A 24,127-nucleotide genomic window follows, 5' to 3' on the forward strand; every position below is an offset into this window, starting at 1 on the left:
AAAACCTGATGATACAAGAGATAAGGGAAACTTGCAGGAACAATGTCCTGAGGCAGTGGACACGAACAGGCTCTGGCGCCAACACAGTCAGTTTGTATAAAGGCACCAGTGGGAAGGCACGGATGTTACCGAAAGTGGGTAGAGGAGGTGGAGACCTACAATGGAAGGCCTCTGCTGGTGGCTCCTATTCACTCAGGAAACAGGAAGCAAAGTCATCTGCTGGGAGCAACCCAGAAGGAAGCTTCAGTCAAGGGATTGTTGGAATCTTGGTACTAAATAGCCAACTAGCATAGGAAAAGATACTTGAAGCAGATGGTGGGCAGGTCCTAGCCACTGGTAATGGAATGGTCCTAGGGACGACAATGGCAGTGTCTTGCAGGCTGGGTGGGAGGCAAGACCACTAGCAGAGAGGTTGAAAAGCTGTGAGGTCAGGACATGGGAAGGTCGTCTACACGGAGAGTGGGACTGGGAGTATGATGGGGGCGATCTTAGATGCAATACTGCAGGAGTAGAAATCTTTGCAGACAAGCGAACCATTCATAAGGTGACTGCAACAAAGCAGCAGGAGTGATATGACAGTCTGATCTTCCAAGAGTCAGCACTGTTTTAGAGAAAAGGGAGGGAGAACAATCTAAGGGTGGGAGAACAACGAGTGAAGAAGAGCAGGGGAGAAAGCAGCCACTCCCTGCAAGGATCTTAAGAGGTGCTGTGCAAAGAGGAGACTCGTGTTTCAGCAGATGATGAGTGAATGGAGACTTCCCACCGGGCCCAGAAGGTTTCAGAGCTGGGGAAGAGTGAAGCAGGGGTATCAAAAGGGCAATGAACTGAGCCATGTTTTGGTGAGAATAAGGGAGGTAAGAGGGGACCTGGGAGTCCTGGACACATGAGGCTGTATGATGGGTGGTAGGGAGATAGGGAATCCTCCTAGGAGGAAACACAAGACTGGGATCCTTTTAGAACAACCCTTTAGAAGTCCAGGAGGCCCTTTTAGAAATATTTTTTGGGGACCTCCTAAAGTGGTCCAGTGGCCCAGTGCAGGAGGCCTGGGTTCGATCCCCGGTTAGGGAACTGGCTCTCACACATCACCAGTGCAGGAGGCCTGGGTCCGATCCCCGGTCAGGGAACTGGCTCTCACACGTCACAACTAAACATGATCCTGCATGCCGCAACTAAGACCTGCCGCAGCCAAATGAATAAACAAAACTTTAAAGAGAAATACTTTTAAAAATACGAGGCTTGGTAATATAGTTACAGAAGAACTTACGAGGATGCATGTGGAATATTGTATATGACTTCCAAAACCCTCTGGAGTCACTAAATCAAGAGAATCTGGGTTCACTCCAAGTGTATTTCTTTGGGTATTAGAATACAATTCCCATATATTGGCAGTACAACTCTTTGATACATTAGATTGCTTTCTCTTACAGAGATAATGCTGATAGCTCTCGACTCTTCAATGATCTTTGCACAAATCACATGAGAAATCCAATTAATTTACCCCTGCAACATTTATTGGGTTAACTATACATTAAGGTAAGGATCAGATACCACCTATATAAGCACCAGCTATAGGCATCAGATAGTGAACACAGCATCCCACAATACCAGCAGGTGACTGCTTCTCACCCCCTGGAGCGTCATGGACCCCTAGAGAACTAGATGAACTTTCTGTACCCTGGATTTCTAACCAATACCGTTGAAACCTATCCAGGAAGGATTGTTGGTCCCAAATAATGGCCCAACTTTAGGGGAACACAGGAAATATTTGTGAACCAAAGAAATACCACCCAAGTCCTCCTATTCATCTTACCCCCTCTTTCCACTCTGAGCAGAGAAACTTCCTCACTTTATGAGATGATTGATGATCTCTCTTCCCTTCTGAGTCCTCCCTACTATCAAGCAATCTTTTCATCTAGAGAAGATAAGGAAACACTGCATCCCAGGGAGACCTTGAGAAACGGGGATTTCCTGTGCAGAGGTGTTTCTTGCCCTCTGCCTCATGAAGGGTAATTCTAAACCCATCAAGGGGCATTCCTCTGATTTGCCCAAACCTCCAGTGAGTCCTCCAGCCCCTGGTCGACTATAATCTTCAGGGATGGAGGTGGTGAAATTCTTGGGAAACCAGAGCCCAGAAAATGCAGTGATCCTCAACATCCAATCTAGACTTCATATTTCAAAGGGAGCTTTGCTCTCATATTACCAGAAATTCCACAGGCAAAGAGCCAGATAACTTTCTCATTGTTTAGGAATTTGATTTTTATTACCAAATATCTACTATAAAAACAGTGAAGAAAATTTTTAAAAACACATTAAGGGGAAAAAAAAAATCACTGCAGAGGCAGCGTAACACAGTGGTTATAAACATGAACTCTGGAGTCAATCTCTCTACTCCTAACTAGTTGTGTGTCCTTAGGTAGGTTTCTTATGATCTGTGCCTCAGTTTCCCCACTTGTAAAATTGAGATAATAATAGTTCCTATCTTATAGAATTAAGGGGACTGAATAAGTTAATATCTGAAAAGCATTTAAAAAAAAGTCTAGTACACAGTAAGTGCTGTATGTGTTTGTAAAACTTAAAATCTTATTAGGTTAATTTACCCATGAGTATTTCCAGTCCTTATGCAAATACACTATTCAGATGTTCTAGTGGATATGTACATACAGTTTCGTGTCCTTTTTATTCCTTTATGTTATGTGTTCTGACTCAGTGTCCATAATTATAACTTATGTGATTGCCTAGAACAGATTACAAACTAATTGTCCGACTGCAGTCATAAGTAAACCATGGACACTGACACACTGGGTTAGGAACTATCACCTTGTGTTCCAAGAACATCAGTCTCATACTTCTGCACAGTAACCTTTCCGTCATTAGTAATCTCATTTACTACTCTTTCCTAAGGCTAATCTTGATCAACAGTAAATATCCCACTCAATACTATTCTTTTCTTAAATTCAGGTTTAGTATTCCATATTCTATTCTTAAAGGGCACCCAGACCCTCCTCTTACAATAGCACAATCTGTGTTTCCATAATGATGCACAAATGTTATTGTAAGGCTTCCATTCAGTACTCCATCTGGATGCAAAACAGTGTATTTCCAGTTGAAAATACTTTTCTAGGATAAAGTTTTTTCCATAACAATGCACTCTGAGCCACAAACAGTAGAGATCTCACTAATAGCTGTTTCATTCCCTATGTTCATGTTGCTCAAGTAGGATTCCTGGTGAACCATGAGGGGAGTCTCGAGTTCTCTTCATTGTACTTATTTGATTTTAAGCAAGGGCTACATAACTGTGGAAGGCTTTTACTTATTCTTTTCATTCACAGGTTTCTTCTACAAAGATAATTTCTACTGATTAATAGGGGGAGAAGTCTTACTAAACTCTTATTAAAATTTCCTCGCTTGATTATACTTATAGGGTTTTTTCAGTGTATTATCAAGTGTACAATAAAATAAAAACCTCATCAATTCAATTCACAGAGTTTCTCTTCACTATGAATTCTCTGGTGTTGGAGGAGGGCTGAGTGACCAGTAAAGGCTTTTCCGCAGTTGTTGCATATAAAGCGTTTCTCTCCACTATGCATTCTCTGATGAATAATAAGAGAAGAATTCTTACAGAAAGCTTTCTCACAATGATTACATTTGTAGGGTTTTTCTCCAGTATGGTTTCTCAGATGTACAATAAGGGAAGAACTCTCATTAAATGCTTTTCCACACTCGTTACATCTGTATGGTTTCTCTCCAGTATGAGTTCTCCGGTGAGCAATAAGATGAGAGCTACAGTTAAAGGATCTTTCACATTGATTACATTTGTAGGGTTTCTCACCAGTGTGGATTCTCCGATGAGCAACAAGGTGACAGCTCTGGCTGAAGGATTTTCCACATTTATTGCATTCATAGGGCTTTTCTCCAGTATGAGTTCTTTGATGTCTAACAAGGTGAGCCATTTGGCTACAGGATTTTCCACATTTATTGCATTCATAGGGCTTAATCCCAGAATGAATTATTTCATGTTTAGTTAGGGCTGAACGTTCTCTGAATGCTTTGCCACATTCCTGACAGTTATAGGGTTTCTCTCCCGTATGAGTTCTCTGATGGGCAATAAGGTGGGAGCTCCAGCTGAAGGATTTTCCACATTCAGTACATTTATATGGTTTTGCTCCCGAGTGAGTTCTTTCATGTTTACTAAGGGCTGAGTAATCCCTAAAAGCTTTTTCACATTCATCACATTTAAAGGGCTTCTCTCCAGTATGCATTCTCATATGGGCAATCAGATGGGAGCTCCAGCTGAAAGATTTCCCACATTCAGTACATTCGAAAGGTTTCTCTCCAGTATGAGTTCTCTGATGCCCAATAAGATGGGAGTTCCAGTTGAAAGACTTCCCACATTCATTACATACATAAGGTTTCTCTCCTGTATGAATTCTCTTATGTACAATAAGATGAGAATTCCAGCTGAAGGCTTTTCCACATTTATTACATTCATAAGGTTTTATTCCAGTGTGAGTCCGTTCATGTTTAGTAAGGGCTGAACGATTCCTAAAAACCTTTCCACATTTATCACATTCATAGGGTTTATCTCCAGTATGAGTTTTCTTATGTTGGATAAGGTAAGAACTCCAGATGAAAGATGTTCCACATTCATTATATTCATAAGGCTTCTCTGTAGCGTAAGTGCTTGTATGTTGTGTAAGGAAGGAGTCATACCCAAAGACTTTCTCCCATTCGTTGTATTTATATGCTTTCTCTACAGTACCAATTTTTTGATGTTCCATAAAGGATGAAAAGTAAAAGATGTTTTCATATTCTTTGTAATCATACTGGTTTCCTCCAATATGAATTCCCGGATCATTAAATGATGGGCTCTGGTTAAAGATTTGATGGCATTCCTTATATTCATAGAGTTTTTCTCCTGTATGCATTCCCATATGATCACCAAAATGCAGTATATGATTGAAAGATTTAACAGTATCAGTACATTTTAAAAGATTATCTCCAGTTTGTACCCTTGCAGGGTGAACAGGCTGCATGGACTGGTAGAAGGCTTTGTCATACTCATTATTTTCACAGGTAATCTTATCAGTATACATTATGGCTGAGTTACATCTCCAACTTTCAGCATTTACATCAGGCTTATAGAAATGTTCTACTTGAGAAACTTTCTGAGATGGAACAATGTTTAAGCTCTGGCTACACCCTGCTCCAAGTTCACAGAACTCAGAGCCTCTTTGAGATAGTATCTGCTTTTGCATGAAGACCATCTGCCTCATAGCTGTACTCTGGTTCACGTGATACATTTCTAATTGGTCTTTACATCCCAAAACTTCTAACCTGGAGAACCAAGGATCATCCCATATGTATCTCTCCAACTTCATGCTATGGGACTGTTCCTCCTCAAGTATGCTCTGTGTTGGGATCAATGCTTTGCTTTCAAGATTTTTCATCCATTCTGAAATAAATAGAAAAAGTCCATGAGAGTATAGAGAAACAAATTCTAAGAGTAGGGTGGACAAGGTAAGATTTATTGTCCATGTTATTGAAAAGGCAACTGTGAACTTGTTTCCAAATAGACTGGTAACCCAGAGAAACATCATAACAAGAAAGAGGAAAATAGTAAAGAGTGAGCGTAAGTAGTTAAGTAGAAAACAAAACGCGTAATGGATATGAATAAACCCATTGAGGAACGTTCCCCGTGTAAAGGAGGACCAGAATAAGTGACTACACAACGTGTAATGGATATGAATAAACCCATTTAGGAACATTCCCCATGTAAAGGAGGACCAGAATAAGTGACTACACAACGGGTAATGAATATGAATAAACCCATTGAGGAACGTTCCCCGTGTAAAGGAGGACCAGAATAAGTGACTACACAACGTGTAATGGATATGAATAAACCCATTGAGGAACATTCCCCGTGTAAAGGAGGACTAGAATAAGTGACTACAAAACGTGTAATGAATATGAATAAACCCATTGAGGAACACTTCCCCATGTAAAGGAGGACCAGAATAAGTGACTACAAAACGTGTAATGGATATGAATAAACCCATTTAGGAACACTTCCCCACGTGAAGGATGACTAGAATAAGTGACTACTGAAAACCTGCACTTGGTTTCCTCTGGACTTAGCGCCACACACCTTACCCTCTGCTGATGCTGCTCTGTATTATTTCACTGTAACAATCCACTACCCTGAGTTTAATGCCTTCTGAGTCCAGTGTGTACTTCCAGAGAATTACTGAACTTGGTGGAGGGGGGGTGGTGTTGTCTGGAGGATCCTGACACATTCAATACTACTAAGGTGAAAAAATAACAACTGGTTAAGCAAAAGACATATGAACAAGCAGCCCCTCAGCAACTAATATTTAAATTATTAAAGCATGTCAATTAATTTCTATGTTATAATGTCCTATTGCTCTCCTATTTTGACACCTACCAAAAAAAGGAGGGGTGTTAAGTGAAAGTATCACCAACAAGGCATCAAGCCTTATTTCCTATTCCACAGAGTTCACTCAGTAACACAAAACCATCTGCCCAAAGGGCAAAAATCACAAAGTTTAAGTATACTCCTAAAGTTCTTTTAACACTGCAGAATAATTTGTAGAGTGATGGCAGAAGAGACAGACTTGAAAGACAGAATACTGCAATGAAAAAGGTACAGGAGTTACAGTCTGATAATCTGTATTTAATTACTGGCTCTGCCACTCTCCTTAGGTGAGTTTTCCAAAGACTAAATGAGATTGTAAAACCAACAAAATGTCTGGCAAATTCAATACGTGGAAGCCACCTATCATCACCCTGGTTATCAGTCCTCCAGCAACGGAAGGGTGTCTCCTAGTTTCCTATTGCTGCTATAACAAATCACCCATCTCACAGTCTGAAAGTCAGAGGCTATAACGGCTTTCACTGGGCTAAAATCAAAATAGCTTTCCTTCAGAAGCTCTAGGGGAGAATCCATATCCTTGCTTTTCCCAGCTTTAAAAAGCTGCCTGCATTCTGTTACTTGTAGTTCCTCTTTCTATCTTCAAAGTATATTATTCCTATCTCTACTTCTGTCAATCATATCGGTGTCTCTGATACTCACTCTTATAAGGGTCTCATGATTACCATGGGTCCATCTGGACAATCCAAGATAATCTTTGCATCTCAAAAGATTCCTAGTTTAACTCACATCTGAAAAGCCACTTTTGCCACATAAAGCACCATATTCAGCTCTGGATGTGGACATTTTGTGGAGGGAGGAGGGGATCATTATTCAACATACCACAGTGTCTAAAAGCTACAGGAACCCAATATGGACCTAGACCCTGGTTTTCTTCAGGTTTTTATGCTTTCTTCACTATATACTATTTTCCCCTTTTACTACCCAAGTCCATTACAAGAGAGAGAGATTCTACTCTGCTAAAGAACTGGCATTTATTATCAATTTTAAGCTTCGCTCCTAGAAGTTAGAGAGTCCCTCTTTGTGCTCAGTTGTGTCCAATTTTTTGTGACCCCATGGACTACCAGGTTGCTCTGTACATGGGATTTCCCAGGCAAGTACACTGGGGTGGGTTGCACTTCCGCCTCCAGGGGATCTTCCCGACCCAGGGATCAAATTTGCATCTCCTGCATTGGCAGGCAGGTTCTTTACCTGCTGAGCCACCAGGGAAGCCCCAGAAGTCTGGGAATGATCTTCAAATAGCTTTTGAATTTTCCCAGTAAAAAAACTTTTTTAAATAGTAGCTGACCAAGTCACTGACCAAACAATTTCTGACCAGCTTTACAACCAGTATTTGTGGCCTGAGCATATCTTCCACCTGTAAATTATAATCTCTGTGATGAAAGGACAATCGAAACACTATACATCACTGTGACTGTGGGGCTGTAGATGCTAAGCAGGTGGGAGGCCAGAAAAGGAGATCAGCATGACAGAAGCCATCCAGGAAGGTTTCACCCACAAGAAACGACATGAGTTCAGCCTTCGAGCATGGCTCAAATACAGACTGCCAGAATGGCACAAGCAGAAGCAAGCTGTGATGAGCAAAGGCATCACACATCCTTAAGGATGCCAGCTGAGTAAACTCCAGGAATTAGGCAGGAAATAACGAGAGAAAAAGAAAATAGAGAAAACAGGAAGGTCTTGAAATTGAGTCAGTTATTTAAAAGGTAATCCAAGTCATTGTAGATTTACTGGCAGAGGCCTCATAATGGAAGACTTCAGGGATGTAAATCTAGAAATACCACCTGAGAGGCTCATAACAAATAAAATTTACTCAGCAACTTGAGCTGGATGAGAAGAGAGATTCCTTCTTAGAGAGGAAAGAACAGGGAGTCAGGATGACCTTCCCATTTCCAGCTCCGGGGATTCACAGAAGGCTGAACAAGGAATACACATCAGGAAGACAGGGACACCAGCCAGAAGGGAAAGTGAGATTCCTGGTTCTATCAGTATCAAGGAGACAGCTGAGATGATCTGCAAGAAGGCAGAAGTGTAAAGCTGGAGCTGGTGGAACCACAGGGCTCAGGATGATTACTCAGAAAGGTCAGCACATAAAAGCTACCGGAAATTATGACGCCTTGGTACAGGCTTTCAGATCCAGATGGGGGCAACAGGTAAGACCCCACAAAAGCCCACTTCGTTAGAGTGGACAGGAAGATGTCCACCTTTAGGACTCAAGAGAGAGCACAGTATATTGTTAAATTAAAAATAACAAAATACAGAACAATGTGTACTGTATTTCACCTTTGGAAAGGTGAAAAGTAACTATTGTGTCTATATGCTTAACCAAAGCTGTGCAGTGACCCAGAGAGAGTTTATTCAAGGAGAATAGTTAATTTTGATAGTAACAGATTTGTAGCATTTTAACTTACCCTAATCCCATCTCTGACTCCTCAACTCAGCAGTAGCCTTGGAAAATAACATCCCATATTTCTGGTGCTGGAGGAAACAGAACAAAGCTAGAGCTTTTTCAAAGCCTCACTCCCAAAGAACAGTCGTTATCTGAGCTGTTTGGTGATTCCCAGAAAGATCCCACTTGAAAGACTTGTGGGAACTTGCACAGTGCTAAAAGCTTCCAGGAAGTAGGGATCTGTCCAACATTTCCAGGCCAAGTTTTAAGAAGTCTTTTTTTTTTTTTAATTACTGTCCGAGATGATGCAAAATAGTTGGGGCAAACGATATACTAACCAAAAAATGAAAGGAAAAGCTGAGGAGTGAGATATGCATAGGAGCTTTGAAAAGTTCTAACATATTCCTGGGAATCTAGAAGGCCACATATATATACACTGTAGGTAAATTTTCAAAAGTCAAAGAAAACAACAAGAGAGAAGCAAGTCATCACACACAAGGGATCCTCAACAAGATTAACAGCTTATTTCTCATCAGAAACCAGGGAGGACAGAAAGAAGAAATGTGTCAACCACGAATCCTATACCTGGCAAAACTATCATTCAAAAATAGAGAAATCAAGACCTTCCCTGATAAAACAAAAGGTAAGAGTTTGCTAGTAAAGCTGCCCTATGAGAAACGCTAAAAGGAGTTCTTCAGACTGAAATGAAAAGACAATAACTCAAAATACAGACCACCAATAAAGGTAACTACTTGGGAAAATCCAAGACTGTATAACTGCATTTTTATTTGTTTCCTATCTGATTTAAAAGACAATTACATAAAATCCAAACTAAACTGCTGCAAATTAAGATGTTAATTATAATTCCCAGGACAACCACTAGTAAAATAACCAAAAATTTATAGTAAAAGGAAAGGGGTTACCTGTGTGTGTTTCTGTGTGTCTCTTTGGAGGATAAGAACAGTGTGAATAAGTATAAATGAAACTTCCTTTCACTTACCCATTTTATATAGCTTTGAGTTTTTAAACCATGTAGATACATTATCTGTATTAAACAATCACTTTTTGATACTTTTTTTTTTTTTTTGGAAAGAAGAGTCTGTGACTACAAGGATACAAGTTTTGCAATAAAAAATTAAAAAGCAGGTAACTGAATGAGAAGTCTTTTTAGACAAAAGGGACAGCAGATAATATGAGAGGTAAGGAGGGAAACTGCAGGATACAAAAATTGCTACCTTGTTAAGAAGGTGGGCATTTTTGCTCTGAAAATAGTACAAGGGATGAAGCTTCTTGGAAGGAACTGTGATGCTTTCTGAGGAAGTGAACTCTTCATGGCCTCAGCCCTTTTCTCAAAAAGTAGGGCTTGGAGGAAGGTTCCTCACTCCCACCTGGGGCCTGCTCTCACCTGGACAAGTGCCTTGAAGAGGATATGCTGGTTCCATTGACCATGGCTCTTCTCCTTGCTCCAACAGGGAGATGACCTCAGGCTTGGTGATCTGATTCCCTACATGAAGAGGAAAAACATGGACTTGTGTAGTCATGTAACCCTCCTTCCCCTACTCTTTCCATGAGTGACTTCACTTCATACTTTATGATCAGTAGGGACTCCATCCTGGAACCTCAGGGCTCATGATCACCTCGGCCCTCCTGAGGCTCATGTAAGATGGTAAACAGGGAGCAGCAGAGGGTATTGCAAGGACAGCTTCATTTATTCAGCCAGCCAGCAGCTTACCTACAGAGAGCAGGTGCCCATAGGTCTCCAGCATCACGTCACGGTACAGGGTCCTCTGAACAAGGTCCAGCTGCCCCCACTCCTCTTGTGTGAAGTCCACAGCCACATCATTGAAGGTCACTGGTTCCTAAAAGACCAGACATGTTCCTCTTCAACCTGGAGACGCCTCTCCCTGCCCCCCATTCCATCTAGTGTTTTCTGAGGAGGGAGTAGGGCTGACAGCGTTGGGGAGGAGACAGAACATAGAGGAATTGCCCTGAATGTACTCAATATTCTGACTGATGTGGATAAGGTCTCACTGGGAGCCAGCCAGGGCCCTGCATTTGAAATGTACTCTTAGACAAGTGGATACCTGGGCTCACAGTAACCACAATAAAAATGAGCAGCTCTCTCCCTAGTCTTGCTCAGTCCTAGTAACACTGGGTAGTGTCTGGACAGTTCTCCCTGCTTTTCCAGAGCTGCAGACACTTAGTGAGACCAAGACTAAGGCCAGGACCAGGATGGATGCAGAGCATGAGCCCTGATCACAGAGCAGAGAACCTGGGGCTGACATCTGCTCCACAAGTGGGTCCAGGACCTGGAAGGGCTCTCTAAACATTCAGAGGCTGCCTTCCTGGGCACAGAGAGAAGTTTCCACTCCCAGACTGTTTCTGAGGACAGCCTCCCAAGCACTGGAGGTGGGGTGGGCCAGGACTGAGCAGAGCTGTCCAAGCCAAGGAGAACCACTAACAGTTGCTATCAAAGCACTCTGAGTTCTAAAAAGTTCAAACTGACGTTTTTAAGAAAAACAACCAGGAATACCCACTAGAAAAATTAAAGGATGTCTGATTTTTGCAACAAATGCATCCTGCACAGTCCTTTGAAGCCATCAAAGTGAGTCTCAGGTATCTGGGCACTTCCAGCGTGGGGCAGGGGCATGTCTTCCCTCATGAGAGCAGTGGGGAGTGAGCTGTGTGTTGTGGGACGTGTGCTACAAACCCCACAGCCCCTGCTCCTTTTGAGGCCTCTCTCTTGGCCTGTCTATCCACTATGGTCCTCTCCTCCAGGTCAGCACAGAATTCCGTCAAGACAAATACCCACTGAATGGACACGTGTGCGGTGTGCTTCCCCTCATAGCATCTGGTGAACCTCTACAAAGCCTATTAAACACTTCTCTTCCAACCACATACAGCCGCCTTCCTTCCATCCCTGTGGGTCATGGCTCATAAACCAAGCCTGTCATCTCTGATGAGGGCCAGCTCTCATGCTGGGTCTTCAGTATAGATTTCTCTACTGGTCTGAACTGCTCCCCTCAGCCCTTTCACACAACTGGCTTGAAACACAGAATTGCTTCTGCTCCAGTGATTCTCTTACTTCAAAAAACATTTACAACTGCTGATCACAACCTCCTATGGTGAAACCCTCCCAAAACTCGGACTCCTCAATGACAATGGGTTTTCCTCTTGAAGACCTGCCCAGGCCTCAGTTTTCTTAATGGCAGCTGCCTCTACATTTTTGGGTAATGTAAACATTTTTACTTAAATGTGACATTCAGGTAGAGAAGTGCACAAAACCTAAGTGTGCACAAAGCATAAACTCACGGCACTTCCAGAGTGATACACTCAGGGGTGTTAGGGAAATTTTTAAAAAATAGTCTTGTTTAGGCTTCAGAGACAAAGCAGTACAGGTCTCTGACCTTGCTTCTAACCTGTGTGGACAGTGCCCTGACTGGGAGTAACTGCGTGCTGAGTGCAAGACTTGCAACACCTTAGATAAAATGAGGGAGGAATCTTGAGGTCCTTGCGCCCCTAAAGGGGGCCTGGCCAACCAAGCTCCAACCAAACCCCAAGCCCCAGCAACATTCCAAGTTTTACAAGACAAAACAAACAGCATGAACATGAAACAAGGCTTGCAGTTCGGTCACATATCGATGATGATCTCAGTTTGCCTCCGTCCTGGGATTATAAGCAGGAACCTGAACTGCAATCTCTGAAGTCTCACCCACAGAGTGGATGCGCTGCCTGGAACCTTTTCCCAGTTGGGACTCCGGATGTGCTGTGACTTGTGACTTCCCAGCACTGTTTAAGTCTGGATGTTGGTCAAAACCCAATTTAGTGATGTATCCTCCACTCTATTTCTCTATTAATGTTAGTATATTGAAAGTAAGATAATTCTCTGACAAATATCTGTATTACTTATTTGTATATAGCGAGTGGCTTATTTTGTTAACAAATCCTTTGAATCTGACATGAAAGTGAAAGCTTTCGCCAAAACAGGGGGCCCAGGCAGGAGGCCATGCTTCCTGCCCAGGGTGCTCTTAGGATGCTATCTCCCTGGAAGGTGGCACCTACTTACATGGCGTCAAAGTTCAACAGTTAACAATATCCAAGCCCACACCCTGGCAGCAGTCAAGCAGGTGGAATGAGCCACAAGTTCATCTCCCACTCCTTCAAAGACCCCAGCAGATCCCCACACAAATACTTAGAAAGGAACAACCACCTTTAACAGAGACAGAAGGAAGAAAATCACTAGAAAGAATTCGCAACCCCTAATAAAACAGTGGACCCTGGCACTCTGGGAATGATCAGTGATGACTGCCAAACTACAGGTGAAAAGCAGACGTGGAAATTTACGATGGAGGGATCAGGCCGGCTGCACCTGCACCCACTAATCCATCACGTCGTCTGGAAATGGGGCAACAGACGACTTGTGCCACTGATGCAACACAGGAGGGGCTCGGCACCACCTGTCAAGGACTCTTGCCCAAAATACAAGGCCTGTAACTGCTCTAGCCTCTAGCTCAATTATCCATCTACAGGAGACAGCAGGATGAAGGCACTCATCTGAGGACATCACAAGGGCAAAATTAGGCAAACCAATAAGGCAGGCGACCTGGTTTCATCAGCATATGAAATACATGCAATGTGCCATCCCTGCTTGGATCCTGATCTGAGTAAACCAACTGCAAAAGATATCTTGGGGACAAGTGGGGAAAAGTGAATGCAGGCTTGGTACTAAGTAATAAGTTACTGTTAATTTTGTTGGGTGTGATAAAGGTATTGTGTTCATTTCCTAAAAGGTGGGTATGTCTCAGATACAAACATGGGTGAAACAATGTAATATCTGAGCTTTGCTATAAAATACATTTTTTCCTAACACTCAACTTTTAAAAAAAAACTTATTTTTTAAAATTTTTATTGACATATAGTTGATTTCCAATGTTGTTTATAACTGTTGTACAGCAAATTGACTCGGTTATACATATATATACATTAAAAAAAAACACTCTTTTCCATTATGGCCTATCATAGGATCTATATTTTTTTAAGGTATCCAAATAGATGCAAAGGCAGAAAGCTGAAAGGTGACATTTGCTAAGGCTGATGAATGTGGCTGTCTGTGGTCAGCTGAATAATGGTCCTGCCAAAGACGTCCACATCCTAATGACCGTTACCTCAACATGACGAAAGATGTCACAGTTACAGAGATGTGATTACATTAAGGATGCCGAGATGGGGAGATTATCTTGGATTATCCAGGTGGGCTCAATGTAATCACAATGGTGCTTACAAGTGAAGGAGGCAAGAGGGTCTGCATCAGAGAAAATGAGACAATGGAAGCAGAGTTCAGAGTGATGCACAATGGAGGAAAGGCCCACGAGCCAAGAAATGCAGATGCCTCCAGAACTGAGTAAAAGCAAGGGAGCCAATTCTCCCCTGAGCCTCCAGGAAGATAAGAGCCCTGTAGTCCCATTCTAGACTTAGAACTCCAGAACAAGAGAATAAATTCATGTTGCTCTAAGTCATTGTTTGTGGTAATCTGTTATAGCACCACAGGAAACTAACAGGTTTAAAAATAGGTGATTTTTAAATATTTATTTTATTTAATATTTAATATTTAAAATTAATAAATATTTAATATTTATTTTTATTTATTTGATTGTGCCAGGTCTTAGTTGCAGCATGTGGGATCTAGTTCCCTGACCAGGGATTGAACCTGGGACCCCAGCATTGGGAGCACAGTCTCAGTCACTGGACCAACTAACCAAAGTCCCCCAAACCACCTAGTTTTAAAGAAAAGCCAGTGGTGCTCGCTTCGGCAGCACATATACTAAAATTGGAACGATACAGAGAAGATTAGCATGGCCCCTGTGTAAGGATGACATGCAAATTCGTGAAGCATTCCATATTTTAAAAAAAAGAAAAGCCAGTGAAGAAAAGAAGCCATCAGCATGTGGTGGTCCACACATTCCTGTAAGATCGGGAGCAGGAGTGTGGCTGACCAATGAAACACCAGAGACCTACTCTGCACGTGAGAAGGGGCTGCAGTGGAAGCGGCACCCCAGGAGGGGCTCCGGGCTCTGGGTTTAAATGCCACTGGTCAGGAGTGAAAATCAGGCTTAAAGGCCTGTACTCAGGTCACCTTTGCCAGTTGCCCCTCCCCCCTGCCAGCCACTCTATCTGATGGGAAAGCGTGTCAGAGGTTCTCAGGTTGCCCAGGTGAGTGACCGCCCTGGAGTTGAGACCCCCTTCAGCCCAAAACAGGCAGAGAGGAGGGGGTCTGTGGATGACCTGACAGTCAGCTGTATACCCAGGAAACTGCAGGCAGAACTGACCTGGTGATGGTGGCCCACCCAGGTCCATGCAGTTTAGAATGAGACTTGTCAGGAGAGACAGAAGAGAGACAAGGAGGCAGTGAGGTCAAGAACCAAAGCTGCTCAGCTGCACAGTCACACAGTTCTCTGGTAAACACAAACAGATCGGAGGGCCCCTGAACTCAGGAGAAACATCTGCACAGGTGGAGACTGAATTTAGCAGCCAAGGGGACAGAGAATCCAGGCTGTAGTCACATAGAACTTTCAATGATCTGAAATTCTAATCCCCAGATTGGAAAGTTTCAGTATAAAACACGACAGGATGATACAAGAGGCTTGGAGTACAAGAATCTACAGAATACGAAGAGACAGAAAACACAGCAATCAGGTCAGGAGGTCATATAAATAACCTCAGGAAAGCAATATAAAGGAGGACAGGAAGGGATTTTGTTTTAAAATAAAGGACTTCTTTACATAAAATGCTAGCCATAAGCAAAAACAGATACATCTGACAAAAATATACCAAAAAACATTCCCCTGATAAAAGACATCATAAAGTTAAAGAGGAGAGTGAAAAAGTTGGCTTAAAGCTCAACATTCAGAAAACGAAGATCATGGCATACAGTCCCATCACTTCATGGCAAATAGATGGGGAAACAGTGGAAACAGTGACAGACTTTATTTTGGGGGGTTTCAAAATCACTGCAGATGGTGATTGCAGCCATGAAACTAAAAGACGCTTACTCCTTGGAAGGAAAGTTATGACCAACCTAGACAGCATATTGAAAAGCAGAGCCATTACTTTGTCAACAAAAGTTCCGTCTAGTCAAGGCTATGGTTTTTCCAGTAGTCATGTATGGATGTGAGAGTTGGACTATAAAGAAAGCTGAGCGCCGAAGAATTGATGCTTTTGAACTGTGGTGTTGGAGAAGACTCTTGAGAGTCCCTTGGACTGCAAGGAGATCCAACCAGTCCATCCTAAAGGAGATCAGTCCTGGGTGTTCATTGGAAGGACTGATGTTGAAGCTGAATCACCAATACTTTGGCCACCTGATGCGAAGAGCTGACTCATTTGAAAAGACCCTGATACTGGGAAAGGTTGAAGGCAGGAGGAGAAGGGGACAACAGAGGATGAAATGGTTAGATGGCATCACCGACTCAATGGACGTAAGTTTGGGTAAACTCCGGGAGTTGGTGATGGACAGGGAGGCCTGGCGTGCTGCAGTCCATGGGGTCGCAAAGAGCTGGACACGACTGAGCAACTGAACTGAACTGAAAGTTAAGACAAGCTACAGACTGGGAGAAGATAATCCATACACAGCAAGGATTCAGGATCCAGAAAGCATGAAATGCTTATATATCAACAGAATCTACAGAAATCTAGACATGGGAGTGAGACAGAGAGAGAAAGCCATACAGATGACCAGTAACTACATGCAAAGATATTCAACCCCACAAACAATCAAGGACATGCAAATTCAAGTAATACACTTCCTTGGTTTCAAGGTAAGCAAAAATTAAAAGACCCAATATTAATACTGTCAAGTGGCAGCAAAGATGGAAACAGACACCTTCCCTCAGAGTGGGGAGACTGAGAAGGGGCTTTGCTCTTTCAGAGCCATGTGGCAGCACAGGTCATACTGACAACACATATGCCTAAAACTTAGCAAAATTCTGCTTCCAGGAGTATGCCTAGATAAACTTACATGTGCATACAAGTAAAACTGTAATGTCCACACAGCTTTGTTTGAAATAGGAAAAATGGTAGAGGGAGGGAGGACTTATAAGCCTATCCACAGAACAGATGAATATAGAGTGCATGTCTTTGATGGGGCAAAAAGAAATGCACCTGATCTTTACACTCACATGGAGGGACCTCAAAATTGACCTTGAAAGGTGTAAAGAAAACATGTATAAAGCCTTGTTAAAAAGTATACAATTATTTATTACCTTATATCTACAGTTTATTATCTACATGTATCATACTATCTACATAGTATGAAAATGGACTCGCTGTAAGTGGCTGTTCTCAGGGTGGGAGAAGAATGTAATTGGGGACTAAAAAAGAAAGCAAAGCAAATACAGCAAAACATTAACAATTGTTCATTTGGAGTGATGGGAGGGACCCTGTCTAGCTTATCACTTTTTATATTTTTCTATAGCTATAGAATGTCAAAAAAATCTAAATAAAACATATTTCCAGAGTTGAGAGATGTCATCAAAACTGAAGGATCCATGGTCTGCTAAATAGAAAGAAAAAAAGACCCCCAGCAGAACATGCCCCAACATCAGGGCCCACAATTCACGGAGGCCTTAGGGACACAAAGGAAAATGCGAAACTGAGGCTGGTGATGAAACAGAAGGAAGAGATGGCAGGAGACAGGCACCTAGCCTCACCAGCTGTGGAGAAAAGGTGGGGCTGAGAGAGGCGTGTCACTGTTATCTAATGCTCAGGAGCAAGGGGACAGGGCAGAGAAGGGCCCACCTCTAGGTAGGAGTGAGCCCTTCCAATTCTCAGGTAACCCTTACCTGAATTCCCATCTTCCAAATTATTATCTGCCATGATGAATTGCAAAGATATTTCACCCAAATTTTTGTAAACATTTTTGGACAGATGGCTTTGCATACATGTATAAGCGTTTATCGGAGAAGGCAATGGCACCCCACTCCAGGACTCTTGCCTGGAAAATCCCATGGAAGGAGGAGCCTGGTAGGCTGCAGTCCATGGGGTCGCTAAGAGTCGGACACGACTGAGCGACTTCACTTTCACGCACTGGAGAAGGAAATGGCAACCCACTCCAGTGTTCTTGCCTGGAGAATCCCAGGGACAGGGGAGCCTGGTGGGCTGCCGTCTATGGGGTCACAGAGAGTTGGACATGACCAAAGTGACTTAGCAGCAGTAGCATAAGCGTTTATCTAGACATTCTAAGGCACTTTATGAAATTTGATACACCAGCCACACTCTAAACCATGGGAGGACGCAGGGCATGATGAGCTGGGTCTCAGCTGTTTGCCTGGCAGTATCTCATCTGATTGTTCCTGCATTACCTGAATTCTCTGACCACTGGCCCCTTCATAGAACCTAGAGAAATTCAGATGGACTCTTCGGCATCTTCAAAACTTCATGATTTATTACTGTTTTAGGGCAAGCTCTTCGCAGAGAAGGAAAATGTAACTAGAGTGTGTTCATCCTTGAGACAATCAATGATGGGGGCAGAGTATTCCATTAACTGACGTCTTATATGCAAGTTTATTGTGCAGAAAACTTTGGTGGATTGTTAAGGAGGGGTTTAAGAGTTTCCACATTTGGAGTGGCTGGCTGGGGTTTTTTAATGGGCTGGAATATTATTATTTTCCCTGTTCATCAGAATAATGGGATCTGGACTCCCACTAGCTAAAACTTCACTAACCAATATGTTTCTAAAATCAGACTATACCGATAACAAGGGATGACAGCCATTTGATGTTTTCACCAGGTGAATACTTTATTTCAATAAATATTTAATTTGGAGGGAACAACAGAGGTGGAATGGGCTCTTGTCTGTGTTTCTGAAAACCTCACTTTATACAAAACTCACATATTCAAGGCTTGAGTTTCCCAGAGGGAAAGATCCAAAGTGAGTGTAGAGAGAGGGCCAGGAGTATGTGCTCATAAATTACAACTCTTCAGACACTGGAGGGTGGTGTTATTTGAATTCTCCATTTTATTTTCTTGGCATTAACTCTAATAATTCTCAGAAACCCTCACAAATATTGCCAGCCAAGTGCAGCACAGTGGTTATTAGAACTTCATAGCATTTCACGGCAGCTAACTTCTATTCCCAAGCAACTGATCCAGGGCCCATCTTTCAACCTAGTCTAGCTTCACTACTGATTATGTTACAGAATCTAAAAATGACTGCACACTGTAACAGCAGCAAACATCAGTCACTCAACTTTTGATGCCAGACAACCACCACGCTGCATCACACGATTCAGGCCTTGCCTCCCAGAGATAGCAGCGCTGCCATGTGGGGACAGCACACTTATGACAAACTTCACCAGTCAGCTTTTAAACTGTGGGAGGTTTTGTTCATTTTTTTTTTTAAGTTGGTGGGAGACACAAAGTTAGGCAAAGATGTTATTAACATTTTTATATCATAGTATCTCCCATTTGCTTGATTCATTATTGTGACTTAGGAATGAAAAACCTAAATATAGTAATGGAACTATTTTTGTCTTTCATAGTAGAAAATCATTAGGATACACCTAAATTCAAAGAATTAAAATAAAAATCTCTCATTTAAAAGTAACCCTTCTCTGGTGGCTGAGACAGTAAAGAATTTGTCTCTGCAATGCCAGAGACCTGGGTTTGATCCCTAGATTGGGAAAATCCCCTGGAGAAGGGAATGGCTAACCACTCCAGTATTATCTCCTGGAGAATTCCAGGGACAGAGGAGCCTGGCAGGCTACAGTCCATGGGGTTGCAAAGAGTTGGATACAATTGAGCGACCAACACACTTCTAAAAAACTGAAACAGTAAGTTAAAAATGGCTATTTCTGTGTCATGAGAAAGGAAAAAATTGATAAATGATAATCACATCGATAACCTGTCAAAACATGCTAAGTGACAGAAGCAGACACAAAAGGCCATATATTATATGGTTCCCTTTATATCAAATGTCCACGATGGGCAAACACAGAGAGAAGTAAATTAGTGGTTACCAGGAGCTGGGAGTTGGGAAAACAGGGAGTAACTACTAATATGTATAAGGTTTCTTTCTGGAGTGATGAAAATTCTAGATACTGGTGATGGCTGCAGTTCTGCAGCCAATATACTAAAAAATCCACAGAACCACATACTTTAAGAGGTTGAACTTTATGGTATGTGAATAATATTTTCACAAAACAGTTATAGAAAAGTTCTTAAGTGGCTGCCTCCAATAAGGAGGCTTGGCAAGAGGGGAGGAGGGGGATGACACCTCTCCAACATCAACTCTGCTGCTCTGTTTCTCTAGGGAGCCAATCTTGTACCCAAATAATCACAAAGTCCTCCTGCTTCACCTCCCTTATACATATCAGATCTTGCTTCCAGGTGCCGATCAGACTGAAGCCTGATTTGCCAGCCTGCTTTCCAGTCCCCTTCTCTTCACTCCCCTGCCAGGAACATCCTTCCAGCTACATATTAGACCCTGGTGCTTCTTGCTCCCAACACTTCTGCGGCTCCTTACTACAACCAGGATGGAGCTCCAACTCTGTGGCAGGCATTCAGGATACAGCAAGGTTTTTCCTGGCCTTCTTGGCCTAAAATCAAATTATGGTCAGCCTTCACCCAGATGCTGGCCATGCAGTGTGTCCCCATGGTGCTAGAGAAGGCAGGTTTCTCTCACCAGGCTATGCCCATCTGGCTGATGTGTCTCCTTCACCTCTTGGCTCAGGTGCATCCTATCTTCCAGGCAGCCTCCCTCTCCACAACAAAAGGACCCCAGCTGTGGCACATGGCCTCTATGCAGACTGTGTCCCACCTCCAAGGCATCCGTTGTGCTCAGCTCCTCCAGGGATCAGGGCCTTTCTAAGCACCTCAGGCCTGTGTCCTGAATCACATGTACAGCACCAGGCAGATGGTGAGGCCTCAGGAGCTGACTAAACCACCCTGGAAAGGGGGCTGCGAGCTCCTAAGGATGGGGGCTCACAATTGACCTTGTTCCCCTCCCTAAGCACAGAGCTCAGCAAATAGGACCAATGTGAGTCAGGCACTGAATACATGGGGAAGGTGGAAGGGAAAAGGAAGAGGGGACTGCTTGCCAAAAGGGACTGACCCTTATCTACCAAACAGCCCACAGCACAGCTGGGGCTCAAGGACTCTGAACAGGCTGGTTGACAGTGAGGCTCCAAGTCATGGAAAACTGAGTTCTCCCTACCTATGCTCAAAAATCAATAAACTTCTGGCTGATTCCTTCTCTATCCAAACCTTAGCTGTGGTAAATTGAGGAGCCGTATCAACTGGGATGGTCAGGGACACCCTCAACACCTTAGGAAGAAGGCAACCCGTCAGATAAAAGGAGAAGCCCCATCTCACCTGGGCCTGGGCTGTTGGGAGCCCTGGGGCCCTCCTCCTCTCTTCGGCGGTCTCCTCCATTTGCCAGGTAGAGTCCTGAGGGCACAGAGCTGGGGGAGGAAAGTCAAGTCACAGAGGCAGCTCTCTCTGCCAGAAGTGGCCCAGCTGAGTACTACTTCCAGACCCTGTCCCTCCCATTTGGGCAAGGGAAAAGATCCACTTCCTCACATTACAGATGAAGGCAGTGGGATCCAGAGAAGTTAAACAATAAATCTAAACACACGACCCATCCCCTGTTGTCCTGAGGCACTGTCGTAGCCAAAGTGCCTGTTCACAGCCTTTCTGGGTCTGAGCCCTAAATGGCTACACATGCATCCTGCTCTGGAAATTTCATCGCTAGATTCCTCAGTGATGTGTTCAGATCCTTCCCTGTTCCAGCTCTACCAAGAGACGGATCTGGACCAGACCCTCTCCTCTCTCCCCACCAGCTCTGATTTCCAGCAATGGCAGGTTACTGATGGGAGAGACCACCACATAGTAACCAATGTGTCTGATGAAGAAACAGGGTCTTGACTCACCCCAGGAGGCCCACGGGTCAACAGTCGTCATTCCCCAGGACTGGTCCATAAGGATACCTACACCAGAGGGTCAGGTTAGGACAAGGAAAGGAAAGGACTGTGACACTGGTCCTAGTGACTAAAGGCAACAAGATGGAAAAGGAGACCTAGCTCACTAATGTGCACAACAAAATTCCATAAATAGAGCCCAAGGACGTGTGGGGGGAAAAAAAAACATAAGCTAGATTTATAGCAAAAATGCACAAGTGGGTCACTTTCAGGAAATTTATTGATATGATACAGCTACTGAACAATTAAGAACGTAACTCCTTAAGTGGCTGGAGAAGTATCTGATAAAATTGAACATCATTTAATTTTTAAGAAACATTACTGGTCTTTTGATGTCTTCAATGACAGATACATGAAATGTCACTTAAAAATAAAACACACTACTGACACCATTTAATGTTGTTCTTAAATTATAAACCAACGCTATACAGTGAAAAACAATAAAACAAGTAAAAAACATGAGGGTGGTATAGAAATTTTGGTTGTAGATGACTGTCTTCCAAGAAATTCCACAAATCACCAGAAAAATCTCTTAGAACTAATGAGACTTCTCAGGAGAGAACTATAAAACACAGGAAAATTACATTATCTTTTATACAAACAACCAATTAAAAAACAAAACAACCTCACTCAGTTCTAATTCTGTACCAAGATAAAGAAACCCCCTCCAATCCCAAAAACCCCTTAGCCCCTCTACAGCTCTGACCCCTAGCTACAGCAGGTCACCACTAGGGAAGCCCAGATGAAACAGGATTTGTACTCACCCCATGAACCCCACGGGTTGATGGCAGCCATCTTGCAGGATTAATCCACCAGACGCTCGCCGAGGAGCAGTGGATTTGGGTGATTATTGAAAACCAACTGCAAAACCCACCTAATAACAAAAGTAGGAAAAGACAAAAAATGGTTTTTCTCAAAGACTGTGGGAATAAGGAGAACACATCCACAAAAACAATAAAAGACTTCTACAGAGCACTGAAAGAAAACAATTTACAAGTCAAAAACAAATTCCTGAAGAAAAATGAAGAATGACTCGGGTTAGCTGAAAAAAGGGCATGGTCCAGGATGAGGGGGGAGAAATTTGTTAACAGTTCTCATGAGACGGGTACTGACAACGAAGAGGTAGCTTTTCTATTGATTTAACAAAAGTTGTTGTAAAACCTACCTACAATATTCATATGTAAGTAGTTGCCTAGAGCTGAGGGGAGGGAAGAACGGGCGAGTGGCAGCTTAATGGTTCAGGGTGGGTTGGTTTTGTTTTGTTTTTTTTGCGGGGGGGAGGGGTGATGAAAATGTTCTGGAATTATATAGTGGTGATAACTGCAAAACGCTCTGAACGCACAAGAAAACCACGGACTTGTACGTTAAAATAGTTAATTTTAAGTTATGTAAATCTTAGGTAGGAAAAAAAAAAAATCTGTCTCTTGGTGCAGGGGCCAACAGAAAACCAGATTTGGAGGCCACACCAACCCAACCCCCTAAATTCTAGACTTTTATGCAAGTTCTGCGACCTCTCGGAGGGCACCAACGCCAACTGGCAGAGCTCTGCGAATTCCTGGGAGCGTGTATAAAGCACTGGAACGCCCAATGGGCACCGGGAGCACCTGGATCTGCGCCCGAACTCCAAGTTGGCACACTAAATATTCTGCACGCTTGTTTGCAACTTGACAAAGTCATCCGGTCACTGCACCTTTAAAGGAGGCCCGGGCTGTTCCCAGGTCACTTTTGACTTCCCTCTATGACAAATGAGAACGGGTTCTCACGAGAAACGCCCGTCGGGAAAGACAAGGTGGACTCCTAAGGACGGCCTCGGAGGCGTCCTCGCCACCTGCCTTCTGGCCTCTCATCCCAGACTTCCTCCGCACTCCCGCTGTGGGTGCGAGGCTCACAGCCCGTCCCGGTAACGGCGGACCTCACCTGGATCGCAGCCGCCGGCCTCCCACCCCTGCTGGCCGGTGACCCCTGCTCTCAGCGGGCAGCTAGACAAGCTCGCGCTCGCTTCGCCGAGGGCGTTCGGCTTTTGTTGCGGTCACATTCGTCCCGGCTCGGCCGTGAGCTTAGGGTTCCCGCCCGGGGGACAAAGGCCCGACGCGCGGGGCTCACCCGGGCCCTCCCAGTCGATCCAGCGCCTCCGCGAAGCCAGAGGCGGGCCAAGGGACCTGCCCTGGAGGCGAGCCAGGCGCAAGTGTAGGCGCCAGCTCTCCCCGCCCGTTCTCCCTATCCTCCGGGCCGGCGGCAGCGGCAACAGTAATAACCCCACCGCCCGGGCGACCGCTTCACTTCAGCCGCGGACAATGGCGGCCTCTCCCCCTGCCTCGACGG

At 43.6% G+C, this 24,127-nt stretch overlaps 1 protein-coding gene and 1 non-coding gene across 3 annotated transcripts; one reads left to right on the plus strand and one right to left on the minus strand.

The window, feature by feature from the left end:
* Positions 1-1,328: 1,328 nt before the first annotated feature.
* On the minus strand, positions 1,329-24,115 carry LOC109571614 (zinc finger protein 606). 2 transcript variants are annotated; one of them, XM_019978135.2, is made up of 7 exons: positions 23,909-24,115; positions 22,570-22,679; positions 21,758-21,814; positions 21,201-21,289; positions 10,570-10,696; positions 10,243-10,341; positions 1,329-5,452 (listed from the first exon to the last, which is right to left on the minus strand). In XM_019978135.2, exons 2-7 carry the CDS (start codon positions 22,598-22,600, stop codon positions 3,468-3,470), a joined length of 2,388 nt encoding a protein of 795 aa, XP_019833694.2. In that variant the 5' UTR covers positions 22,601-22,679; positions 23,909-24,115; the 3' UTR covers positions 1,329-3,467. The 2 variants fall into 2 exon arrangements, with proteins under 2 accessions (XP_019833694.2, XP_019833693.2); XM_019978134.2 differs by having other exon boundaries at positions 23,723-24,115.
* LOC139177417 (U6 spliceosomal RNA) lies at positions 14,635-14,741 on the plus strand. Its single transcript, XR_011561859.1, has one exon. It is a non-coding gene; the product is annotated as a U6 spliceosomal RNA (small nuclear RNA).
* Positions 24,116-24,127: the final 12 nt, after the last annotated feature.

This window comes from Bos indicus, chromosome 18 (genome assembly GCF_029378745.1).
Source record: "Bos indicus isolate NIAB-ARS_2022 breed Sahiwal x Tharparkar chromosome 18, NIAB-ARS_B.indTharparkar_mat_pri_1.0, whole genome shotgun sequence".
NCBI classification, from domain to species: Eukaryota; Metazoa; Chordata; class Mammalia; order Artiodactyla; family Bovidae; genus Bos; species Bos indicus.

Excerpts from the sequence above, each read along its gene's own strand:
- LOC109571614 (XM_019978135.2), bottom strand. The coding sequence starts at position 22,600 with ATGGCTGCCATCAACCCGTGGGGTTCATGGG. Across the intron at positions 10,697-21,200 it reads TCCCAACAGCCCAGGCCCAG|GAACCAGTGACCTTCAATGA; the intron begins GTGAGATGGGGC and ends CTGGTCTTTTAG. Across the intron at positions 10,342-10,569 it reads TGGGCACCTGCTCTCTGTAG|GGAATCAGATCACCAAGCCT; the intron begins GTAAGCTGCTGG and ends CTCTTCATGTAG.